Below are 20,291 nucleotides of genomic sequence, written 5' to 3' on the forward strand. Positions count from 1 at the left end.
CTGAGTCGCCCAAAGTTTTTATTAGTTGGGGGGGGTTGGGGGGTGCAAATAGAAGGGGAGGAAATGGAGGCAGTGAGAGGTTTTACTTTCTTGGGCTCCGTGATCACTGCAGATGGTGACAGCAGCCGCGAAATTAAAAGACGCCAGCTTCTTGGGAGAAAAGCAATGACAAACCTAAACAGCATCTTAAGAAGCAGAGACATCACCTTGCCAACAAAGGCTCGTATAGTAAAAGCTCTGGTTTTCCCAGTAGTGATGTATGGAAGTGAGAGCTGGACCATAAAGATTGCCGAAGAATGGATGCTTTTGAATTCTGGTGCTGGAGGAGATTCTTGAGAGTCCCATGGACTGCAAGAAGATCCAACCTCTCCATTCTGAAGGCAATCAGCCCTGAGTGCTCACTGGAAGGACAGATCCTGAAGCTGAGGCTCCAAGACTTTGGCCACCTCATGAGAAGGGAAGACTCCCTGGAAAAGACTCTGATGTTGGGAAAGATGGAGGGCACAAGGAGACGGGGACGACAGAGGACAAGATGGTTGGACAGTGTTCTCGAAGCTACGAACATGAGTCTGACCAAACTGCGGGAGGCAGTGGAAGACAGGAGTGCCTGGCGTGCTCTGGTCCAGGGGGTCACAAAGAGGCGGACACGACTAAACAACAACAAATTGCTTGCTGCTCTTGCTCTCATTTTAAAAAGCTATCTATCCATATGCTGCAAATAAAAAAATATTTTGATACTGTAGTGATTGTCCTTGAATCTACCTGACACATGGCCCTGCTCTCCTGTCACAACCTTTCAGAACCAAAGGTATATGTGCATTAGCTTCTCTGCCCCCTTTGCCTCTGCCCAGCAGACCTTAATTAACGTCTTAGTAAACAATAAATTTATTCATTTATTAAATAATAATATGCATTCATTTTATTTGCAAGCTGCTTTTCCACACACACAAAAATCAGGCTCAAAGCGGCTTCCATCAAAGAAATAGGGATGCCTTTCAAATAAGCGCTGCAAAAGCAATTTCATGATAGGAAGAGCGACAGAACCACTCGCATGTGGCCCCCAGAAGCCTTCACAGAGGGGAATGCGGCCCTTGAGCTAGGAGGGTGGTATTTCCTATGTAGATTAACATCCTGCTCCCGGCAGACGCAACCCAGTACCCCAGCTGGAAGCCCACGGCCGGACACAAGGCACCAGAAGCACCCCTCGCCCGGCCGCCCCCCAAAATCCTCCGCACTATTTTTCTAAAGGACCCTCTTCTTTAATCTCAGAGCCTCGGCGGAAGGACACCAGCGGTAGGGTACATGACGTCACAATCTCACCTCACGCGGAGGCGTCCTGGCGTTGCCGCGGTAACCACAGACGCCTCTTTTTTTACGGTGCGCACGCGCGGCGCCTCCTCGCCTACGCGCCGGGACTTTAAACGCACGCCAAAAAGCCCTCACAAAGGGTTTTAAGAGGGAGAGCGCGCGGGAGAGCGCTGATTGGTTCTCTGCGCGGCGAGAGGCGGGCCAATCGAGGCGGTGGCACGCCGGCCGGAGAGGCGGGGATTGGTCGAGGGGAGCGCGGGGGCGGGCGCGAGGGGAGGGGGCGGGGCGGTGGGAAGGCGACGCTGACAGTTGGGCAGGATGTCGGCGAGGAGGCGCATCGGGGACCCTGAGGTGAGGGCTCGGCCCCTGCGGGGAGCCCCGGGAGACCCCGTCGCCCCTCCGCTCCCCCCCTCACGAAGCCAAAACGGGGTGTTGTGTGTGGGGGGGTCGCCCTTCGTTTTTGGGGTCCCCCACCGACGACCCCCCCCTCCTGAAGCCCAGCTATGGCGCCTTTTCTCCCTCCTTGGTGGGGGCCTCTCCCTCCTTTTTTTTGGGGGGGGGTTGTGGTCCTCATTTTAGGCGGGGTCCCCTCTGTGTTTTAATGTTGGATATTTACATAGCTTGCATTTTAATTCTTTGGTTCTTTGCTGTTTCTATTAACCCATAGCATTATTTTAATAAATGTTATAATACCAACCTACTACTACTAATAATAATAATAATATTAATAATGTTCTATTTTAATCTTGTTTTTAAGTTGTATTCATTCGACTTGTTTTTATTCTTGCTTGTTAGCCGCCCTGAGCCCGGCCTTGGCTGGGGAGGGCGGGGTATAAATAACATTTATTATTGTTATTATTATTATTAGTATCTCAAGCAACACTGGACCTGCATAAGAAAAAGAAGAGTAGCCTTTCTTTCTTTCTTTCTTTCTTTCTTTCTCCCTCTCTCACACATATTAATGTCACCTGCCGACCTTGGATTTTGTAATTGGGGGGGGGCTCCCCAAAGAGGCTGCTCTCCCCCCCCCCACTTTTTTGGGGGGAAGGGGTGGGGCGCTCTTTCTTTGTTGGGGGTTCCCAGTAAACCCTGGATTTGAGTCCCTAGGGAGCCCCTACCATAGACTCTTTCATTGCGGGAGGGGGTCTATTATTGTCTTATTCTCCTTTTTTTCTGTGTTTCTATGTTGTGTTTTTATGCTGTGAATCCGCCTTCGGATGAAAAGTATACAAATTTAATAGGATAAAATAAAAATGATTTTTTTTGGGGGGGGGGTTGTTTCCCTCAACCTAGGCTTCCCAAAGGGGACTAGAGACATTTGCGGAAGGGGAGAGGTCTTCTTGTAGCCATTAGCCACTCAGGCTGTATGGAACTTCCACAGTCAGGAGCAGTGTACCTTCCAGGAGCAGTTGCTAGGAGACAAACTTGCGAGCTTCTCAGAAGCATCCTGCTGGCTGGTACAGGAAGGAGGCTGCTAGACCTATTGTATCCAGCAGGGCTACTGTAATATCTTGTCTTAGGTGTCTGAGTTGCACATTTGCTGCTGCTGCTGCTGCCACCCTCATTCTGATTTTTAAAAAACAGGTTTCGGAAAGAAAGCTCTGGCTTTCTCATTATTGATGCTTCCTGCTTCCGCTGATGTGGAAGGCAGGTACCAAATCATGGTACTGTTTAAATTTCCTGCTGTTACCCTGGTGATGCCAACTGAATGTGAGAGCCAGTGGGATATGGGAGACTGGATTTGAGTTCCAGCCGAGGATCTGGGGAAGAATTTTCTCTGTCATTTTCTCTGGCTAGAGACATCATACTTGTAACTCACTGTGATTGATGGAGGCTTACTAAGTTGACCATGTTGGTGGGTAGGTAGTCATAACACATAGTACATGATTGCTGCATCCTTTTAACTGAGCTCTTGTCTTGGCTTTGGGTTTCCCTTTGCCCTGCATGGTTTCTGTAATGAGCGCTCTCTCCACCTCATATTGGTGATTTAATGGACGGATGTTGAAATTGCTTTATGAATGACATGTGACTCTGGGTGGGAAAGCTGTGGCCCTCCAGATGTTGCTCCCTCCATCCCTGGCCACTGATTGGCCAGACTGAACTTCCTTTCAAAAACATTTTTTTTAAAGTCAGAAGGAGAGTGGCAGCATCCCTTACCATTGATTGACCAGACAGCTCCCTCCATCCCTGACCATTGATTGGCCAGACTGGCTGGGGCTGATGGGAGTTGGAGTCCAGTATCATTTGGAAAGCCACAGGTTCCCTGACTCTGCAGTGACTTTGGAGGGTCAGGACTGAGATGGCAGTGGGCTGGTGGCAAAGTCCTGCTGAAATATTGTTCTACCCAAACAACTGCTTTCATTCGTTATGTTTTCAGACATAACTAAATTAATGATTGGTTGTGACACTCTGTTCAGAAGGGAGGCTGCAGCTTGTTGGTGGAGCACATGATGCTTTGAATGCAGAACATCACTGGTTCAATCTCTAGCAGCTCCAAGCAGGTCTGGGGAAAACTCTGTTGTGAATGTATATCAGAATTCTTGCTTCTCTGTGCTGCTGCAGAGTTTTGGGTAAGAACCTGTGGTGATATGGTGTGGTGTGTGTGTGTGCATGAAAGAGAAAAGCAATGACACAAATACTTTGCCAACCTAGAATCATAGAATCATAGAATCATAGAGTTGGAAGAGACCACAAGGGCCATCGAGTCCAACCCCCTGCCTCCTCATTGTGAGGAGGAGACAGAGTAGTTTAAAACAATTTATTTGATTCAATAATTGCCATTTTAACAGGATCGTGTGAATGGACCTTTGAGGCAGTTGTATATAATACGACATTGCCAGTTGGACAAGTGAACAAGGCTGCAAAGCTACTGGGTGCCTCTTTGTACAGGCACCAATAACTTTTATGCTAGCTCCTAGGAATCTGGGTTATTTTTTCAGCCCTACACTTTTGCTGAAAGTTGATAGGAATCAAACTGAAGAGAATCACTTCCAGGGCATGTAATTGCCTGAGCTCAAGCCACAATATCTGTGTGCTGTCTGGCAGTCTACAGTTCTGTGCTGATATCTATTTTCCCTAGCAGGCCGTGAGTCCATTTGGAACCAGGAGATCAAATAACCCAGCCACTCTGGTCCTTCCAGTGCTGCTCTGACTGAGGGGTAGTTTGAACACCACCTAGCCAGGATCAGCAGTCTTCGAGCCCCCTATGCAAAAGAATGAAGCTCACTATGATTAGTTAAAGTAGACTTGCTAACTCCCCAGTGCACAGCATGAAGACAAGGCCCTGCTGTTCCTGAGGGCCTGTTAAAACCACTACCCTGTGTCAGTCTGGCATTACTGGAAGCAACAGGACAGCTGGGTTGTTAGATCATCTCCTCATCCTAATTTCCCTGAGGTGCACTGGGAGTTTCGGGGGTCACATTGGATCACTGTGACCTGTAGTCCTGCATAGCGCATGGACATTATGGAGTGGGCCTACAATAATAAGACTTGTTTTTCCTTTCTCCCAGACCAAGGGGAGGAGAAAGGACCAGCTTAATAAACTAGAGTAAGGATGGATGGCATATTTAGTACAGTGGTACCTCGGGTTAAGTACTTAATCCGTTCTGGAGGTCCATTCTTAACCTGAAACTGTTCTTAACCTGAATCACCACTTTAGCTAATGGGGCCTCCTGCTGCCACCGCGCCACCGGAGCACAATTTCTGTTTTCATCCTGAAGCAAAGTTCTTAACCCGAGGTACTTTTTCTGGGTTAGCGGAGTCTGTAACCTGAAGTGTCTGTAACCCAAGGTACCACTGTAAATAAATAAAAAGGATCCCCTTGGTTAAACTCAGCGAATGAAGTGGAAGTAAAGCTGTTAGAGTAGGGGTAATAAATGTGTAGCGTTGGTAGAGGCTGGAGGAAGAAATAAAGTTTGTGTTGTGATAAAATGTGGTCTTATGCCATTTGCCTCTTTGCATATCTTAGTATATTGGCTCTTGGGTTTAGGACCACTACTGCCCAAATTTTCTTTCTACACTCTTGTTTCAACAATTATGTGCACATCTCATCTGGCATTCCAGTTCTTCACTCCATACTTGGGATACCTGTTGTGTATACTGAAGGTTTCTCTCTTTCCTTTTTTTCTTTCAAAAACACAACAGTTTTTGACCAAAAGGATCCCACAGAATCCTAAATACCAGCATGTAAAAACTCGCCTTGACACAGGTAAGTGAACATCTCTCTGCTTGGATAGAAATGTATAAATCAGAGAAAAGTGAGACAGAAACCTTGCTGCGTCCAATCCATGGATTTTTTTTTTCTATATCCTGGAGGTTGTTACCTTTCAAGGGTTGTGGGCTGTGATGTCAGATCATGAGGTAATAATGTGCTTTTGTGACTTAGATCTCAGTGTAAACTTAGTACAAGCTATTAGAAAGTCAGCACATTTGATAATCGTGTTAGAGAAGGCTTGTAAACTTAGGTATTTGGTCACCTATTAGAAAAGTTGGTTCTTTATTTCATTTCAGCCCTACTTATTTAAGAGGATTGTTGCAAGAGTCAGATGGGACAGGTGAAAACACGTTTGCCACCCTGAGCTCCTTGGAAGAAGAGCAGGACTAAAATGCAATAAATAAAATATATATTTCAAGCCTCACAGACCTAGCATTAACTATTTTTCGATGTGTATGATTTTCCAGCCCTACTAATCCACATTAAGGATTATGAGCATAGGATTAACTTAGAATAAACAGGTGAGGCGAGGCCTTGGTAACAGTTTAGATTTCTCCCAACATTTCCCCAACATTTCTATTGCTGTAGAATGAATTAATCGCACATCTTTGGTGGGAAAGGGATGCATCATTGGGTGTATGTTCTCTTGTAGGTAGCAGTATGACCAAATACACTGAAAAACTGGAAGAGATCAAAAGAAGTGAGTAACATCACAACCACCACTTAGACTTCTGTAATCCACTCACTCAGACCCACAGATTGAGCTTGGGGGGGGGGAGAATGTAGGGTAACTTGTTGTAGTGGGTTTAGCACTTTGAGACTCTGCCATGTGACTTGAGATTGTTCCCACCCAAGCAGGGGGCAGGGGTCCTGGAATTAACACGTTGTTGGCATCTTTGCAATTGCTGTCATGTATGATCTGGCTGAGATTCCTACATTCCAGGGACTTGGGTTAGATGACCCTCAGGGTCCCTTGTTGTTGGTGTTTAGTCGTGTCTGGCTCTTCGTGACCCCCTGGACCAGAGCACACCAGGCCCTCCTGTCTTCCACTGCCTCCCACAGTTTGGTCAAACTCATGCTGGTAGCTTCGAGAACACTGTCCCACCATCTCGTCCTCCGTCGTCCCATTCTCCTTGTGCTCTCCATCTTTCCCAACATCAAGGTCTTTTCCAGGGAGGCTTCTCTTCTCATGAGGTGGCCAAAGTCTTGGAGCCTCAGCTTCAGGATCTCTCCTTCCAGTGACCACTCAGGGCTGATTTCCTTCAGAATGGAGAGGTTTGATCTTCTTGCAGTCCATGGGACTCTCAAGAGTCTCCTCCAGCACCAGAATTCAAAAGCATCAATTCTTCAGCGATCAGCCTTCTTTATGGTCCAGCTCTCACTTCCATACATCACTCCTGGGAAAACCATAGCTTTAACTATACAGGCCTTTGTTGGCAAGGTGATGTCTCTGCTTTTAAGGGTCCCTTACAACTCTACAATTCTATGATTCTGAGATCTCCCACAACCCAAATTCAAAGCATCTCTGTTCAGGGAAAGTCACGTTCAGGGATTAATCTTCACCAAAGTGTGCCTATGTCACCGCGTGCATTTTCAGAACATCATTGTGCAAAAATGGGGACTGGAAGCTTTCCAAAACGAATGCTAAGATTGTCAGCTTAATTAATTCTGAGAACTGTTTTGTACAGTTCAAGTAGCAAGTCACATTACATACTTAGAATACAAAGGGATTTCAGGTACATTTTTCAAAAACAGAACTGTTTTGGCTTTTCCTCACTCTGCACTCCTTTTTTTTAGTTGCAATTGCTTTGGTCAACTAGAAATGAAGTTACTTTGTTCCACAACATTCTTTTGTTCAGAGATTGCTTTTGAGTACTGAAATCTTAGCAGCGGTCTCGTTGTATCACGGCTACAAAACTTGTTGTGTTTCTGTCCCTTTCTTCCTCTGCACTCCCTGTTGTGCAAACCCGAGTGCCTCTTTTGTGTCAGACTCTTTTTTTCTCTATAAATCCCACTTCAAGAAGCTTAGATGCAGGTACCCTCTCACTGGGCCGGTGGTGAATAGCACCTTGTGTGGTTCAGATAATTTGCTAACCATCTTTGATTTCTCATGGATAGACGACACCAGTTGGACACAGGCTTAAATGCCTGGTACAGTGTTGCCTCTGTCTCTTCTGTAACTTGAGAAAAAGAGCTACGAGGCTAGAAAATCAAAACTGAGAAGCCAGCAGGTGTAGTCCTCATTTGCCTATCTAGTGGACATGGGTGAGAAACAAACCACCTAGTTTTCTTCTCATTGTAAATCTTGTTTTGCTGCTCCTGAGGAGCTCTAGACTCTTCTGAACAGTCGTACTTTGGTTGTCTTTGAATCTTTGCTTCAAGATGTCTGGAGCCTTAAAGGGACCTTCTGAATCAGTTCCAGGTATGTTGTGCTGATGTTGTGGGACAAAATGGCTCTGTTAATTTTCTCTTCTATCTGATACCCCTAACTGCTTTGGGCCACAGCTCCCTGCTGGCTGGTGCTGATGGGAGCTGTAGATTTTCTTCTCTTCCCTTAAGGAGAGCCAGTGTGGTGTAGTGGTTAAGAGCGGTAGATTCGTAATCTGGGGAACCGGGTTTGCGTCCCTGCTCCTCCACATGCAGCTGCTGGGTGACCTTGGGCCAGTCACACTTCTCTGAAGTCTCTCAGCCCCACTCACCTCACAGAGTGTTTGTTATGGGGGAGGAAGGGAAAGGAGAATGTTAGCCGCTTTGAGACTCCTTCGGGTAGTGATAAAGCGGGATATCAAATCCAAACTCTTCTTCTTCTTCTTAAGGACAGCAAATTGTTGGATATCCATATCCATCATTTTTATAATGCCCCTGGACCAGGCCTGGAAGGGAAAATAATAAATAAATATTTACTTCGTGGCAAGTGGTGCTAAGATTGTTTCATTTAAAGTGCTGGTAGCTGAAAAGCAAAGTTCAGTCATGCTCAGTTTAGCAGCGTCTTGTATATGTTGACCTTATGAATATCCATGGAGTGGTTGTGATCCTTGTCTTGCTTTCTCACGTCATTCAGAGTTGTATGCAGGCTTGTGCTTCCGTGTGCTCAGTCCTCTGCTTGTTAGTTCAGTGTGGGCTGGATTGCATGAAGTAACTGGTGCTGCTGATTTGAGGAAGGGCTTTCTTTGGTTAGAAGGAGGTCTCAGGTGACCTTTTGGATCCCACCTCCAACCCTTTGTGAAGGCAGCAGTAGATAGTGCAGGGCTGAGGAACCTGTCACCCTCCAGATGATGATGGCGTGCAACTCCCACCAGACCCAGCCACATGGCTAGTGATCAGGGATATGAAGGGAGTCCAATAATGTATGGCAGGCCACAGATTTCCCCACCCTTGAGAGAGGGAATTGGCGTGGGAATTGGGTGAATCTTTAGTTGGGTAGATCTGAGGGGTTTGGGCTCTGTTCCCTGCACAATCCCGTTCAAGGTGGTTGGGAGCGAGATTGGATTTCGTTCTAAGATAAAGTTACCAGATTTTTTAAAAATGAATCCTGGGACACTTTTCAACTTCCTACTAAATAGATGGGTTTTGTCACGGGACGGATTTGTAAAACTGGGGACTGTCCCCGGGAAACGAGGACGTCTGGTAACCTTATTCTAAGAACAGTTCCTAAGTTTTTGTACATCCTTGGAAGAAGAGCGGAATGCAAGTATAATACATGGAACTAATGCAATGGTGCTGCCAAAGTTTCCTCATAGATTACACCTCTTCACTGTTTTCCAGATTACAGATACAAGAAAGATGAGCTCTTCAAGAGACTGAAAGTGACTACTTTCGCCCAGCTGGTATGTTCTGTCCTTAAACTGCATTTTTCCTGAAGTGTCCCACTGTTTTCACAGTAGTTCAAATGCTTCTCATAAACTCCTATTGTCCCCAGCTCCCACCCCAGCTCTTGTATAACAGATGGGTTGGCCTTCCTCTAGACTGATGCTGCTTTTGCCTCAATCCACAGGTGACCCAGGTTGCTTCCCTAGCTGATGAAAACTCAGAAGTACCATGTGAGGAAAATCAAAAGTTTGATGGTAAGGTCCGGGGCTTCTATGAAATTACTTTTTTAAAGGTTCTTGGACATGGTAGAATACTGCTACAAGGAAAGAAGTGTAGGCATAAAGTCCTGCTTTGTAACTTTGTGCCAGTGGTCCATTTTGTTCTGGCGCTGGCTACTTGGTTTCCCCCGACCTATGACCTGAGATCCTGTTTTAGTATCAAACCTGGGATGTTCTGCGTATATAAAGCATGTCCTCTGCCGCTGGGCTATGACTTTTCCCCACATAGAGATCTGCTTACTACTTTTCTTCCTTATTTAAAGAACTGTTTGGGTTCTTACATGACAAAGTAAGCACTTGTTAAAAGTTAAAAGATTGTCCCGGAGATAGATGCATGCCAAATGGTGGGCATTGTGTCTTGTCATCAGCGATGTCGCAAACACTGTCCAATGGGTGCTGGTTCTGTTCCTAGCAGGAGGCTTTGGGATTTGGCAAGTCCTGAAAATTTGGTTTCCTATGAGCAAATGAATGCAGATATAATCATGTGCTACAAGGGGAGAAGAGCATTTCTATGTCTCTGGAAAGCTTATTGTCCATACAGTCTAGAGGCTTTGGAAATAGCCTCTATCTCATCCTCTACAGCAGAATCCCAGTCTAACTTATCCCTTCACTTATCCTCATTCCTCATACTAAACCCTATTATTACCAAATTTCTGTCTTTATTGTTTTTCTCATTTTGTACACTATTGAGAGATTTAAAGGTCTTCAGAGATTCAGAAATGCTTTTAGATAAATATCTTTTTTCAGTGAAATATCTGCCTTCCCCCCACCCCTGTTTCAGAAGGCGATGCTGCTCCTGCAGATAACAGCCCTGACATGGCAGCAGAGACCAATGGCAAAAGCAGCCCTGGTGACAAACCAGCCAGTCCCATCCTGTTCATAAACAACACCGGAGCCGGGGAGTCGTATCGTTCCACCCTACAGAGGTATCCAAGAGTCTGTCTCTGTGCTCGGGCTTCCTTCCTTCCACCTGCCCTGATTCTTTTTGCTCCCTGCAAAGACGGGTTTGGAAAAAATCAGTGATGCAATTTGATGAAGTCCGCTAATACTAATAGATGAGACTCCAAAAGCAACACATGGTATTCCAAACCATGCCTTAGCTTGGCTTAAAATGCTGAAGCAGGTCCATTGGGGTGTTTGATAGCCTTTCCAAAAAGTTGGATGAGACTTGATCAGTCAAGCTTCCACGAGAAAGGAGTTGGAAAGCAAGGAACTGTGATCATAGAAGCCTCCCTCCTTGTCCTAGCTGGGCACCCATGTCCTTTTCTACCAATGACCGTTAGCCATCAGCTAAATGGAATCTCAGGAAGCAGCATACCTTCATACCAGCTGCTGGGGACAAAGAGCAGGAGGAGGGCTACTGCTTTCCTGCCCTGCTTGTGAACTTCTCACAAGCATTGGGGAGTGTTCAGTGGGCGAAGTTGGGAAGCCTAGTGGGTCACATTTGGCCCACGGACCAGATGTTCCCCACTCCTGGAGTAGCTGGGCTTTTGTCCTTATATTTAAAGGTACAGGGACCCCTGACCATTAGGTCCAGTTGTGACCGACTCTGGGGTTGCGGCACTCATCTTGCTTTACTGGCCAAGGGAGCCGGCATACAGCTTCCGGGTCATGTGGCCAGCATGACTAAGCCGCTTCTGGCAAACCAGAGCAGCGCACGGAAACGCCGTTTACCTTCCCACCAGAGTGGTACCTATTTATCTACTTGCACTTTGATGTGTTTTCGAACTGCTAGGTTGGCAGGAGCAGGGACCGAGCAACGGAAGCTCACCCCGTCGTTGGGATTTGAACCGCCGACCTTCTGATCGGCAAGTCCTAGGCTCTGCGGTTTAACCCACAGCGCCACCCATGTCCCTGTCCTTATAATTAACCTTACCTTTTCCCATTAAGTTCAAGGAATCATTCGATGTCTTTGCTCTCCCATTTTATCTTTGCAGGAACCCTGCAGAGTAAGTTAGGGTATCTTCAGATGCTCTTAGTTACTGGCACCAGGAGCAGAACCTCCCTCTGTGATCTTAAGGGGTTACAGGATTCATCACCTAGGAAACTGGCTGGTTTGCTGTCTGTTCTGAACTCAGAGGGCAGTGTCTGTCACTAAATTGCTGGCTCCTTTGATCAGCTTCTGCCTAGCACTGATAACCACAGAAACATGCTATTTTGACCTGACAGGCTGGCGGCGGTCTTTATTGTGCCTTTATCCTGAATTTAATGGCTCCTCTTTCTCCCAGTGTCATCAGTGGCGTGGGTGAGCTGGACCTGGGGAGAGATGCCCCGAAGAAAACGGAAAACTTTGAAAAAGACAGACCTTACCCCGACTGCCCCTACCTGCTGCTGGACGTGCGAGAGCGGGATGCGTTTGAGCAGTGCCACATAGTGGGAGGTGAGGCAGCCAGAGCGTGACCCCAGGAGGTTGCGTGACCATAAGCATCCTCTCTCCCCCCCCCCTTGCGGAGGTTAATCACCTTTAGAGAAAACCAGAATGGACAAAGCAGCCTCCCAACTGCAGAGAACATTGTGGAGGTGTCCAGCTTGCTCTGAAGAAGAGAAGAAGAGTTTGGATTTGATATCCCGCCTTTCACTCCCTTTAAGGTGTCTCAAAGCGGCTAACATTCTCCTTTCCCTTCCTCCCCCACAACAAACACTCTGTGAGGTGAGTGGGGCTGAGAGACTTCAAAGAGGTGTGACTGGCCCAAGGTCACCCAGCAGCTGCATGTGGAGGAGCGGAGACGCGAACCCGGTTCCCAAGATTACGAGTCCACCGCTCTTAACCATTACACCACACTGGCTGCTTCCAGTATCCCAACTTACATCTGCTGATGCCTTTTGACTCCCCCTGGTGTCAGATGGCGGCGGTGGTTGCTCATGAGTAACCAGGCCGGACTCCGACCTGGCTTTTGCAGGTTTTATTGTGCAAACTATTTACAGTGCAGACCTACCAAGCTTATGTCCGTCTCAGTCACTTGCAGAATCCGGGAGTGACCCCTTCCGGCTTCTCCCCCAACATAGGAACTTCGGCACCCCAAGCCGCCTCCTCCCCTCCTTGCATTTCACCCCCCTGCACAACCTGGGCGACGGAAGTGGCGTGCGTTCCTCCTGGCCAGCCTGGCAAGGTGAGGTGCTGGGGCTCTCAGCAACATCCTCGAGCCCTTTCCTCGCTTAGCTGGCCCCTTCCCTCTCTTCTCCTCTGGAGGTGTGGCTTTTCCTACCGCTGGAAGAGGAACTGCTCCTCAGGAGTTTCGGAGGCTCTCTGTATCCCTGCCTCCCTCCCCTGTTCAGATGGCAGTCCCCTGACACCTGGCTTCCTAAAAAGAGCTCCAAGAACTGCAGGCTGTTTTCTAGCTCAGGAGAAGGCAATGAGCAACTGACTCCCCAATCACCACTGCATGAATTCAGTCTCTAAAGTGGTCACCAAAGTGATAATACACTATTTTATATATATATTCAATTTGTAAGCTGCCCTTCATCCACAGATCTCAGAGCAGAGTGATAATTTTGTGTACCTGACAAAGTGGACTCTGGCCCACAAAGCATAACAATAACATTCATTTGTTCGTTCATTTATTTGCTGCCCATCTGACTGGGTGGCCCCAGCCACTCTGGGCATCTCCCAACAAAAATAGTAAAAACATAATACAACAGCTGACACTAAAAACTTACTTGAACAGGGCTGCCTTCAGATGTCTTTTAAAAATCACAAAATGCTGTTTGAAGATTAACAAAATGTCCAGCATTGTCCTACCTTAAGAGCTAGAGAACCACCCTCCCACCTCCAAATGGATGCTCACGATTCCAATATGATTTTTTTTGTGTGTGTATGTGCTTTTTAAGCTGTAGAAAATGAGAACAGGCCTACTGAGTTTCTGTCTTTCTCTTCCCTTTGCAGCTTACTCCTACCCAATCGCCACGCTATCCAGAACCATGAATCCCTATACGAATAACATTTTGGAATACGTATCCTTCATCCAAAGAAGCCTCTTCGTGTTCTGCCATTATTTCTGCTTCAAATGCACAGCTTGATCAGGAGCCCTGACCCCACAGGAAGCGACGCTCACAGTCCCGTAACGTTCCCTTTGAGGAAAGCTCAGTTCTGTGCTCAGATCCACTTGATCATCATATTTCGCTGCTTTCCCCACAGTATGTCTTCCAGATCCATGTTTCCTTTGCATATGTGGGTCTGGAACCCCAAGGGGATCAAAGCAGATGGGGAAAACTTCAGGGATCTGAAGGGCGGAGAGAGATGAAGCATTGGGGCTCCAGGATACCTACCTGGGGTGTGACTTGGGCATAAGCCAATGTCCAATATGTGGAGCTTTTGCTGCCCCCACCTCCTCCTACTTACCAGTCTATGATCCTTCCTCTCCACAACATCCCCTGACATGCACCCTCTCACACCATTAAGGAGAGGAGATGCGGGTGGCGCTGTGGGTTAAACCACAGAGCCTAGGACTTGCCAATCAGAAGGTCGGCGGTTCGAATCCCTGCAATGGGGTGAGCTCCCGTTGCTCGGTCCCAGCTCCTGCCAACCTAGCAGTTCGAAAGCACCTCAAAGTGCAAGTAGATAAATAGGTACCACTCCAGCGGGAAGGTAAACGGTGTTTCTGTGCGCTGCTCTGGTTCGCCAGAAGCGGCTTAGTCATGCTGGCCACATGACCCGGAAGCTGTACGCCGGCTCCCTCGGCCAGTAAAGCAAGATGAGCACTGCAACCCCAGAGTCGGTCATGACTGGACCTAACGGTCACGGGTCCCTTTACCTTATAATAAACTATCCATCTTCTTTCCTCCCAATCCTATTCCTTACCCCAGAACTAAAAGGAGACACAGACTATCTCTCCTCATTTAAAATGTCCAGGGATGTTACCGAATTTAGCTCACTTCCAAATACAGAATTTGAGTTTTAATTTGTTTTGATGGAGTCAAGAGCTGCTGCTTGCCCGTCTTTGACAGAAACCAAACGTTGAGGCTACTGACCTTGGTTTCCCTTGAGAGAAAGTGTTGACGCTTGTGTCCAAATCTCACTTCTCAAAGCCTAGGTGCCCCTCATCTGCCATTGGAGTGAGCTGTCAGGCACTGTTACCTTGACATTCCTAAATGCTTGAGGATGGGGTCAGGGGCGGGACTTTGCCACCATCTTGTTCTCTTCCCACTTCCGTTGGTTGTACAAGCCTTAGCATCTCCGCCCGCCAGAAAAACGCTCATGGAAAGATCATCATTCTGTACGACGACGACGAGAGAGTAGCGAGCCAAGCTGCCACCACCATGTGTGAAAGAGGTTTTGAAAACTTGTTCATGCTCTCTGGAGGTAGGAAGCCCTGGAATTTCCCGGATAATTACCTGCTAGTTTCAGATATCAGATCCGTTCTCCCTCCCCTCCAGCCCTCACACACCGAGGCCACTTTGTAATGTGATCTCTAGAGAACTGACATGCATTGCATATAGTACAGTGATGTGCCCTGGTGGCTATGCTTGCACACGAACGTGCCTAAAGAGCTAAATTTCTGGAAAGAGCCAACCAGTTTAATAGGCTCGGCTAATTAGGTCAAAACCACATGCCAAAGCTGCCCCAAATCCTGCTTTTGTGACCTGTCTGGTTATGCAAATCACCAAGCACACTTTGCATATATCTGGGTTTCTCTTTTAAAAGAGTTGCGCATAGCACATTAGCCCTGAACACAGAAACCTCATTTCGTCCCTTCTTCCTCAGTGTTTCAATGAACAGGCAGCTGTGATTATTTTTCCACCATATTCCCTCGCCCAGCAGGGCAGAGAGAGAGTGATATGTGCACTGCCTCCATTTCCAGTGCTAAATGCGCAACAGACCATGCCAATATAAGCAGAAGCTTCATTCTAAATCAGGCTTTAGCACGTTCAGAGTAACATCAACATCGGAAGAGGTCGAGCTGGACTGTGTTCTCAGAATCTCTCTCCTTGCCTGCCAGGTCTCAGAGTCGTCGCTCAGAAAATCCCCGAAGGTCTGGTAACTGGCACATTCCCTTCCTCTTGCCTGTCGGCCAGCCAGCCTGGGACCGCCCGGAAAAGAGCCACTCCCAGGCAGCCCCTCCCCCCTCCCGCTGAGAATAAATGGAGATTTACAGCAGAAGATCTACAAAAGATACAGTACTATCTAGAAGAGGAGCAACTTCCGACAGATTCCTCCAGTAAGACTTAGCTGTCTGTCTCCTACAGCTGGGGTTGTCACCTTTGGTCAGGCAAAATATGGGGCAAGTCCAGGGAGGGTGGGATGGGATGGGGAACTAAAATTACTCTCTCTGGTGCAGAAATGACTTCAGAGCAATCCATTATAAAGGGTTGTTTCCAATGCGAGTCATACTCGTAGAATAGACCAAATGAAATTTACAGACCTAAGTTAGCAATGCATATTAATTTCAATGACTCACTTCCTCCCCACCACCTGCTGAATTTCTGTCTGTCAGAAAGAATGGTAAATGTAAAACTTCTGAATTACTGCTCTGGTGTTTTTTAAAACACTCAAAAGAACTTGCAGTCAGTAAAACATACAAGCTAAGAACATCTGTTAAAACCAACCAATAATAATAATAATAATAATAATAATAATAATAATAATAATAATTTATTATTTATACCCCCTCCCATCTGGCTGGGCTTCCCCAGCCACTCTGGGCAGCTACCAACAAAACACTAAAATACAATAACCTATTAGACATTAAAAGCTTCCCTAAACGGCTGCCTTCAGATGTCTTCTAAAAGTTTGGTAGTTGTTCTCTTTGACATTTGGTGGGAGGCGCCACTACCGAGAAGGCCCTCTGCCTGGTTCCCTGTAATTTGGCTTCTCGCAGTGAGGGAACCGCCAGAAAGCCCTTGGCACTGGACCTCAGTGTCCGGGCAGAACAATGGGGGTGGAGACGCTCCTTCGGGTATAGTGGACCAAGGCTGTTTAGGGCTTTCAAGGTCAGCACCAACACTTTGTATTGTGCTCAGAAACGTACTGGGAGCCAGTGTAGGTCTTTCAAGACTGGTGTTATGTGGTCTTGGCGGCCACTCCCAGTGACCAGTCTAGCTGCCGCATACAGCAATTCAGTACAGCAATTCATTATTTATATCATCACAGTTAGGGACGTGGGTGGTGCTGTGGGTTAAACCACTGATCAGAAGGTCGGCGGTTCGAATCCCCGCGATGGGGTGAGCTCCCACTGCTCGGTCCCAGCTCCTGCCAACCTAGCAGTTCGAAAGCACATCAAAGTGGAAGTAGATAAATAGGTACCGTTCCGGCGGGAAGGTAAACGGCATTTCTGTGCGCTGCTCTGGTTCACCAGAAGCAGCTTAGTCCTGCTGGCTACATGACCTGGAAGCTGTACGCTGGCTCCCTCGGCTGATAAATCGAGATGAGCGCCGCAACCCCAGAGTCGGTCATGACTGGACCTAATGGTCAGGGGTTCCTTTACCTTTACCTATCATCACAGTTAAGTTATTATTTAGGTTACAAGATCAACATAAGCCCCAAAAGACAGATTCCGGCCCTGAGAAGCTTACAGCCTAAGTTTTAACATTGAGTGGAGCAAAGAGATTCAGGAGCAAAAGAGGGAAAAGTACCAGGCATGGATGTATCCCAAGCTGTGCCTTGTTGGCCTGGGTTGCTTAGCCAGAGGGCAGCTTGCTTGCCTCACTCGCCCTCCTGTTCTTCTTCCTCTCTTACAGCCCGTCTTAGCCGCGGTTCTTCAGCCCGAGACTCCAAAGCCACCGCCGTGCGGAGCAGCCAGAACCTGCCCACCACCAACACAGCGGTGTCCCTCTCCACCCGCTCCCTCAGCAGCAGCAGCCTGCAAAGCAGGCCCTGGAGATAGACGGTGTCGTTTCCCACTCAATAAAAGAGAGTCCCTCTTCCTGGGGCCCTTTGATCACTACAGCCAGTCTTTCGCTTTTAGGAAGGTGGGGCGCACGGGACAGAGAGGGGCAGAGGAGCAAAGGTGGGCAAGGTATGGAATAGGAGAGGGGGAAACGCCACAGGCCATGGACCTTTGGAGCGGAAAAGAAGCCCAGGGTGGGAAGGAAACAGGCTAACCATATCTAAACCTCCCAGCTAAGACTCCCCCCACCGCTAAAGGTAATGGGATTTCCTAACTGCTGGTACGTGAGAACATGTAAACCAGAGCAATCCAAAAATGTGACTGGACTTTGAGCAGAAATGGAGCAAACTGAGCAAAGTTAGTAGTGAACAAAGTTGGTTAAGTGCTTGAGTTATAATAACTAGACATTTGTGGTACAGCCAGGGGATGAATGGGTGATCTGAGTGTTTAATTTGTGGCCTTCTGCCCAGAGTTCTTTGCCGTTGTCCCAAAAATACTCTTAAGAACAGCAGTTGTACATAAAAGGGAAAACGTAACTCCTCCGCTTCCTGGATTTTCAGAGCCATAAACCTTGGCCGGCTATTTATCTCGCTGTGGCCATTCCAGGCTATGATTGTGAATATGTGGGCAGCACAAAGGGAAAGTTCCCTCCCTTAACATTGAAGGATAACTTTGGGGACCAGATCGTGAAAGATGCTGGAAATAAGATGCAAGGGATAGAAGGCAAAGCCATTCCATCACCTAGATGAAATCTCTTAGCAATAAAAACTTCCTGATTTTGGGAGAGTAGCAGAAGTTGTGGCGGAGGGAGAATGTATCCGTCCCACTTCGTAATTCCATTGTTTGTTTGCCTCTGAGAGTGATGCTGAGCATCACAATGGAGCGGTGTAATTCCACCCCCGGTAGTTTTGAGGCCGCTCATACCTCAAAAGGACAGCGTTTCACATACAGATAGCTTCTGGCAAATTTGCTTGGCTTGTTGCGTTGGCAGAAAGGGGAGTCCTTTTGACCCCTTTCCTCTCCCCCCCTCCCCCTGTGACATTTCCTTTCTCTTGCTAGGACACCTGAGATTAATGGCACATCGACAAGCAGGCCGGTGGCACACTGTCTCTCTGCCAGCCATTCTCTTTTACAGTTTGCGCAGTCAGCTGGCTGTGCAGGAGAAAATGCCTTCACCTCCGCTGTGGTCCGAACAGCTCAGAGTGGCATCCGTGCCAGATCAGTTCTCCCTTCCACCTGTGGTTCACCTTGCAGGAGGCAGAGAGGTCCTAGTGTTCCCCAACCTTGGCCCTTAAGACAAGCTGGTTTCTTGTCGGTGTCAAATAGAAACTGGAGCAATTATCTTTTGGCTTTCAGTCCTGAGCTATGGTGCCAATGGGTCTGTGGCATGGACATCTCCGCTCCAGAGGTCATGGGCAGCTTACTGCTGCAACACTGATCCTGCTTAGCAGCGTCGGAGCTTACAGCCTGCTCCTCCTAAGCCCCTTTGTTTTCCTCTCTCTCCTGACCCCAAAAGAGGAGCTGGGTCGCCTCTGTTTCTGCGGTGTGAACCAGCTGGGGGCCTGTGGAAGCCACAATCAATGGTGTCCCATGTTGGTCCCAGGAAGAGAGAGCTTCCCTTTTCCTGTTCCCGCTCGTTACATACAGAAGGAAGGTTAGTGCTGGAAATATTCCCTTGAAAGAATCCACATGGGGACCGTAAATGTACAATCTGCTTTGAGCAAAGACCCAAGATTCCAGCTGCCTCCCGTTTTGCAGGCCTTTCCTAGGAGAAAATCTGCCCAGATTTCCAGTATGCCGTTTTCCAGGTGCAGATCATCCCACAAGCTTTTTCCGTGGATGAAGATGATCCCATTAGATGTCCTAGGAGGCACAGTCTTCCCTGGACACTCTACCATTTAAAGCACTAAATTGTAGAATTGTCTCTGCCCCATCAGTTGCATTTGTAGACCCCATACAGATACGGCTGTGTGTGGTTCCTCATGCAGGCTGCTGTCTCCTTTTTAATTTGACACTTTGGCCTTGTTTCCGTCCTTCAACTTTCCCCATATGGCACTGTCATAAAATAGCCCTGGATCAGTCTCCCGAAATCTGGTGCCCTCCCAATGTTTTGGAACCATAGCTCCCATCATCCCTGACCACTGGCCAAGTCAGCTGGGGCTGATGGGAGCAGAAAGTCCCAAAACATTTGGGGAACATCAGGATCTATTTCTCTTCAAGTTGCGACTGCAGCCGTCAACTCTACAAGCTAGTTGTATCCCTGGTGACGTTTTAACCCCTGTCTGCATTCATAAGCCCCTGGAAGCAACACTACAGCATCTCAGCTTTGCCCCGTACAAGGGATCTCAAATCTTAGAAGCAAGATCTTGCTAGGGGTTCCATGTGGCACACATTTTTCTTCACCTCCAATTTGAAAAGCTGCCCTTTGGGGCTGTTCTTTTTATACAGATTTTTTAAAGAGCTCTATTTTTATATGAAACGAACTTTGCAGGGTTACAAAAAGTGACCACCAACCCCCGTAGCAACTAATGAGTTTGGCATTCATCAGCCACCTGGCTCTCTCTGGGTTTTTTCCTGCATTTGCTTGTTCCTTGCCTTAGCTTTAACAGTAGCCTGGAATTGCTCCTCCTCTGTAGACTGGGGGCTGTTAAGACAGGCATCAGAGCGTTTCACTCCTCAGCTGTTTGTTGGACGTCATCTGCAATATCCTTAAGCTATTGTGGACATCTTTCTGAGCAGTTCTCCCATTTGATTTTTGTTCCTTTTGAGCGATCATCTTGAGTAAAACTGATTGTCAAAGGGCAGCTGCTATTAAATAGGGTAGGCTCCAAGAATTGGGGGTGAATATTCTGTCTGGCG

At 47.5% G+C, this 20,291-nt stretch overlaps 1 protein-coding gene across 1 annotated transcript; it reads left to right on the top strand.

Annotated features, from left to right (window-relative positions):
- Positions 1-1,578: 1,578 nt before the first annotated feature.
- CEP41 (centrosomal protein 41) lies at positions 1,579-17,489 on the top strand. The gene is made up of 11 exons (XM_082239201.1): positions 1,579-1,659; positions 5,452-5,515; positions 6,174-6,221; positions 9,287-9,348; positions 9,516-9,585; positions 10,391-10,535; positions 11,838-11,989; positions 13,493-13,560; positions 14,794-14,908; positions 15,546-15,764; positions 17,284-17,489. Exons 1-11 carry the CDS (start codon positions 1,627-1,629, stop codon positions 17,427-17,429), a joined length of 1,122 nt encoding a protein of 373 aa, XP_082095327.1. The 5' UTR covers positions 1,579-1,626; the 3' UTR covers positions 17,430-17,489.
- Positions 17,490-20,291: the final 2,802 nt, after the last annotated feature.

The sequence above is a fragment of the Podarcis vaucheri genome (assembly GCF_965113315.1).
Source record: "Podarcis vaucheri genome assembly, chromosome: 10".
Taxonomy (NCBI): domain Eukaryota; kingdom Metazoa; phylum Chordata; class Lepidosauria; order Squamata; family Lacertidae; genus Podarcis; species Podarcis vaucheri.

What these genes read in the sequence shown, in the direction of transcription:
- CEP41 (XM_082239201.1), top strand. Translation starts at nt 1,627, where the DNA reads ATGTCGGCGAGGAGGCGCATCGGGGACCCTGAG. An exon ending in TGACTACTTTCGCCCAGCTG is followed by an intron (nt 9,349 to 9,515) that starts GTATGTTCTGTC and finishes CTCAATCCACAG; the next exon opens with GTGACCCAGGTTGCTTCCCT. An exon ending in CTTGTTCATGCTCTCTGGAG is followed by an intron (nt 14,909 to 15,545) that starts GTAGGAAGCCCT and finishes CTTGCCTGCCAG; the next exon opens with GTCTCAGAGTCGTCGCTCAG.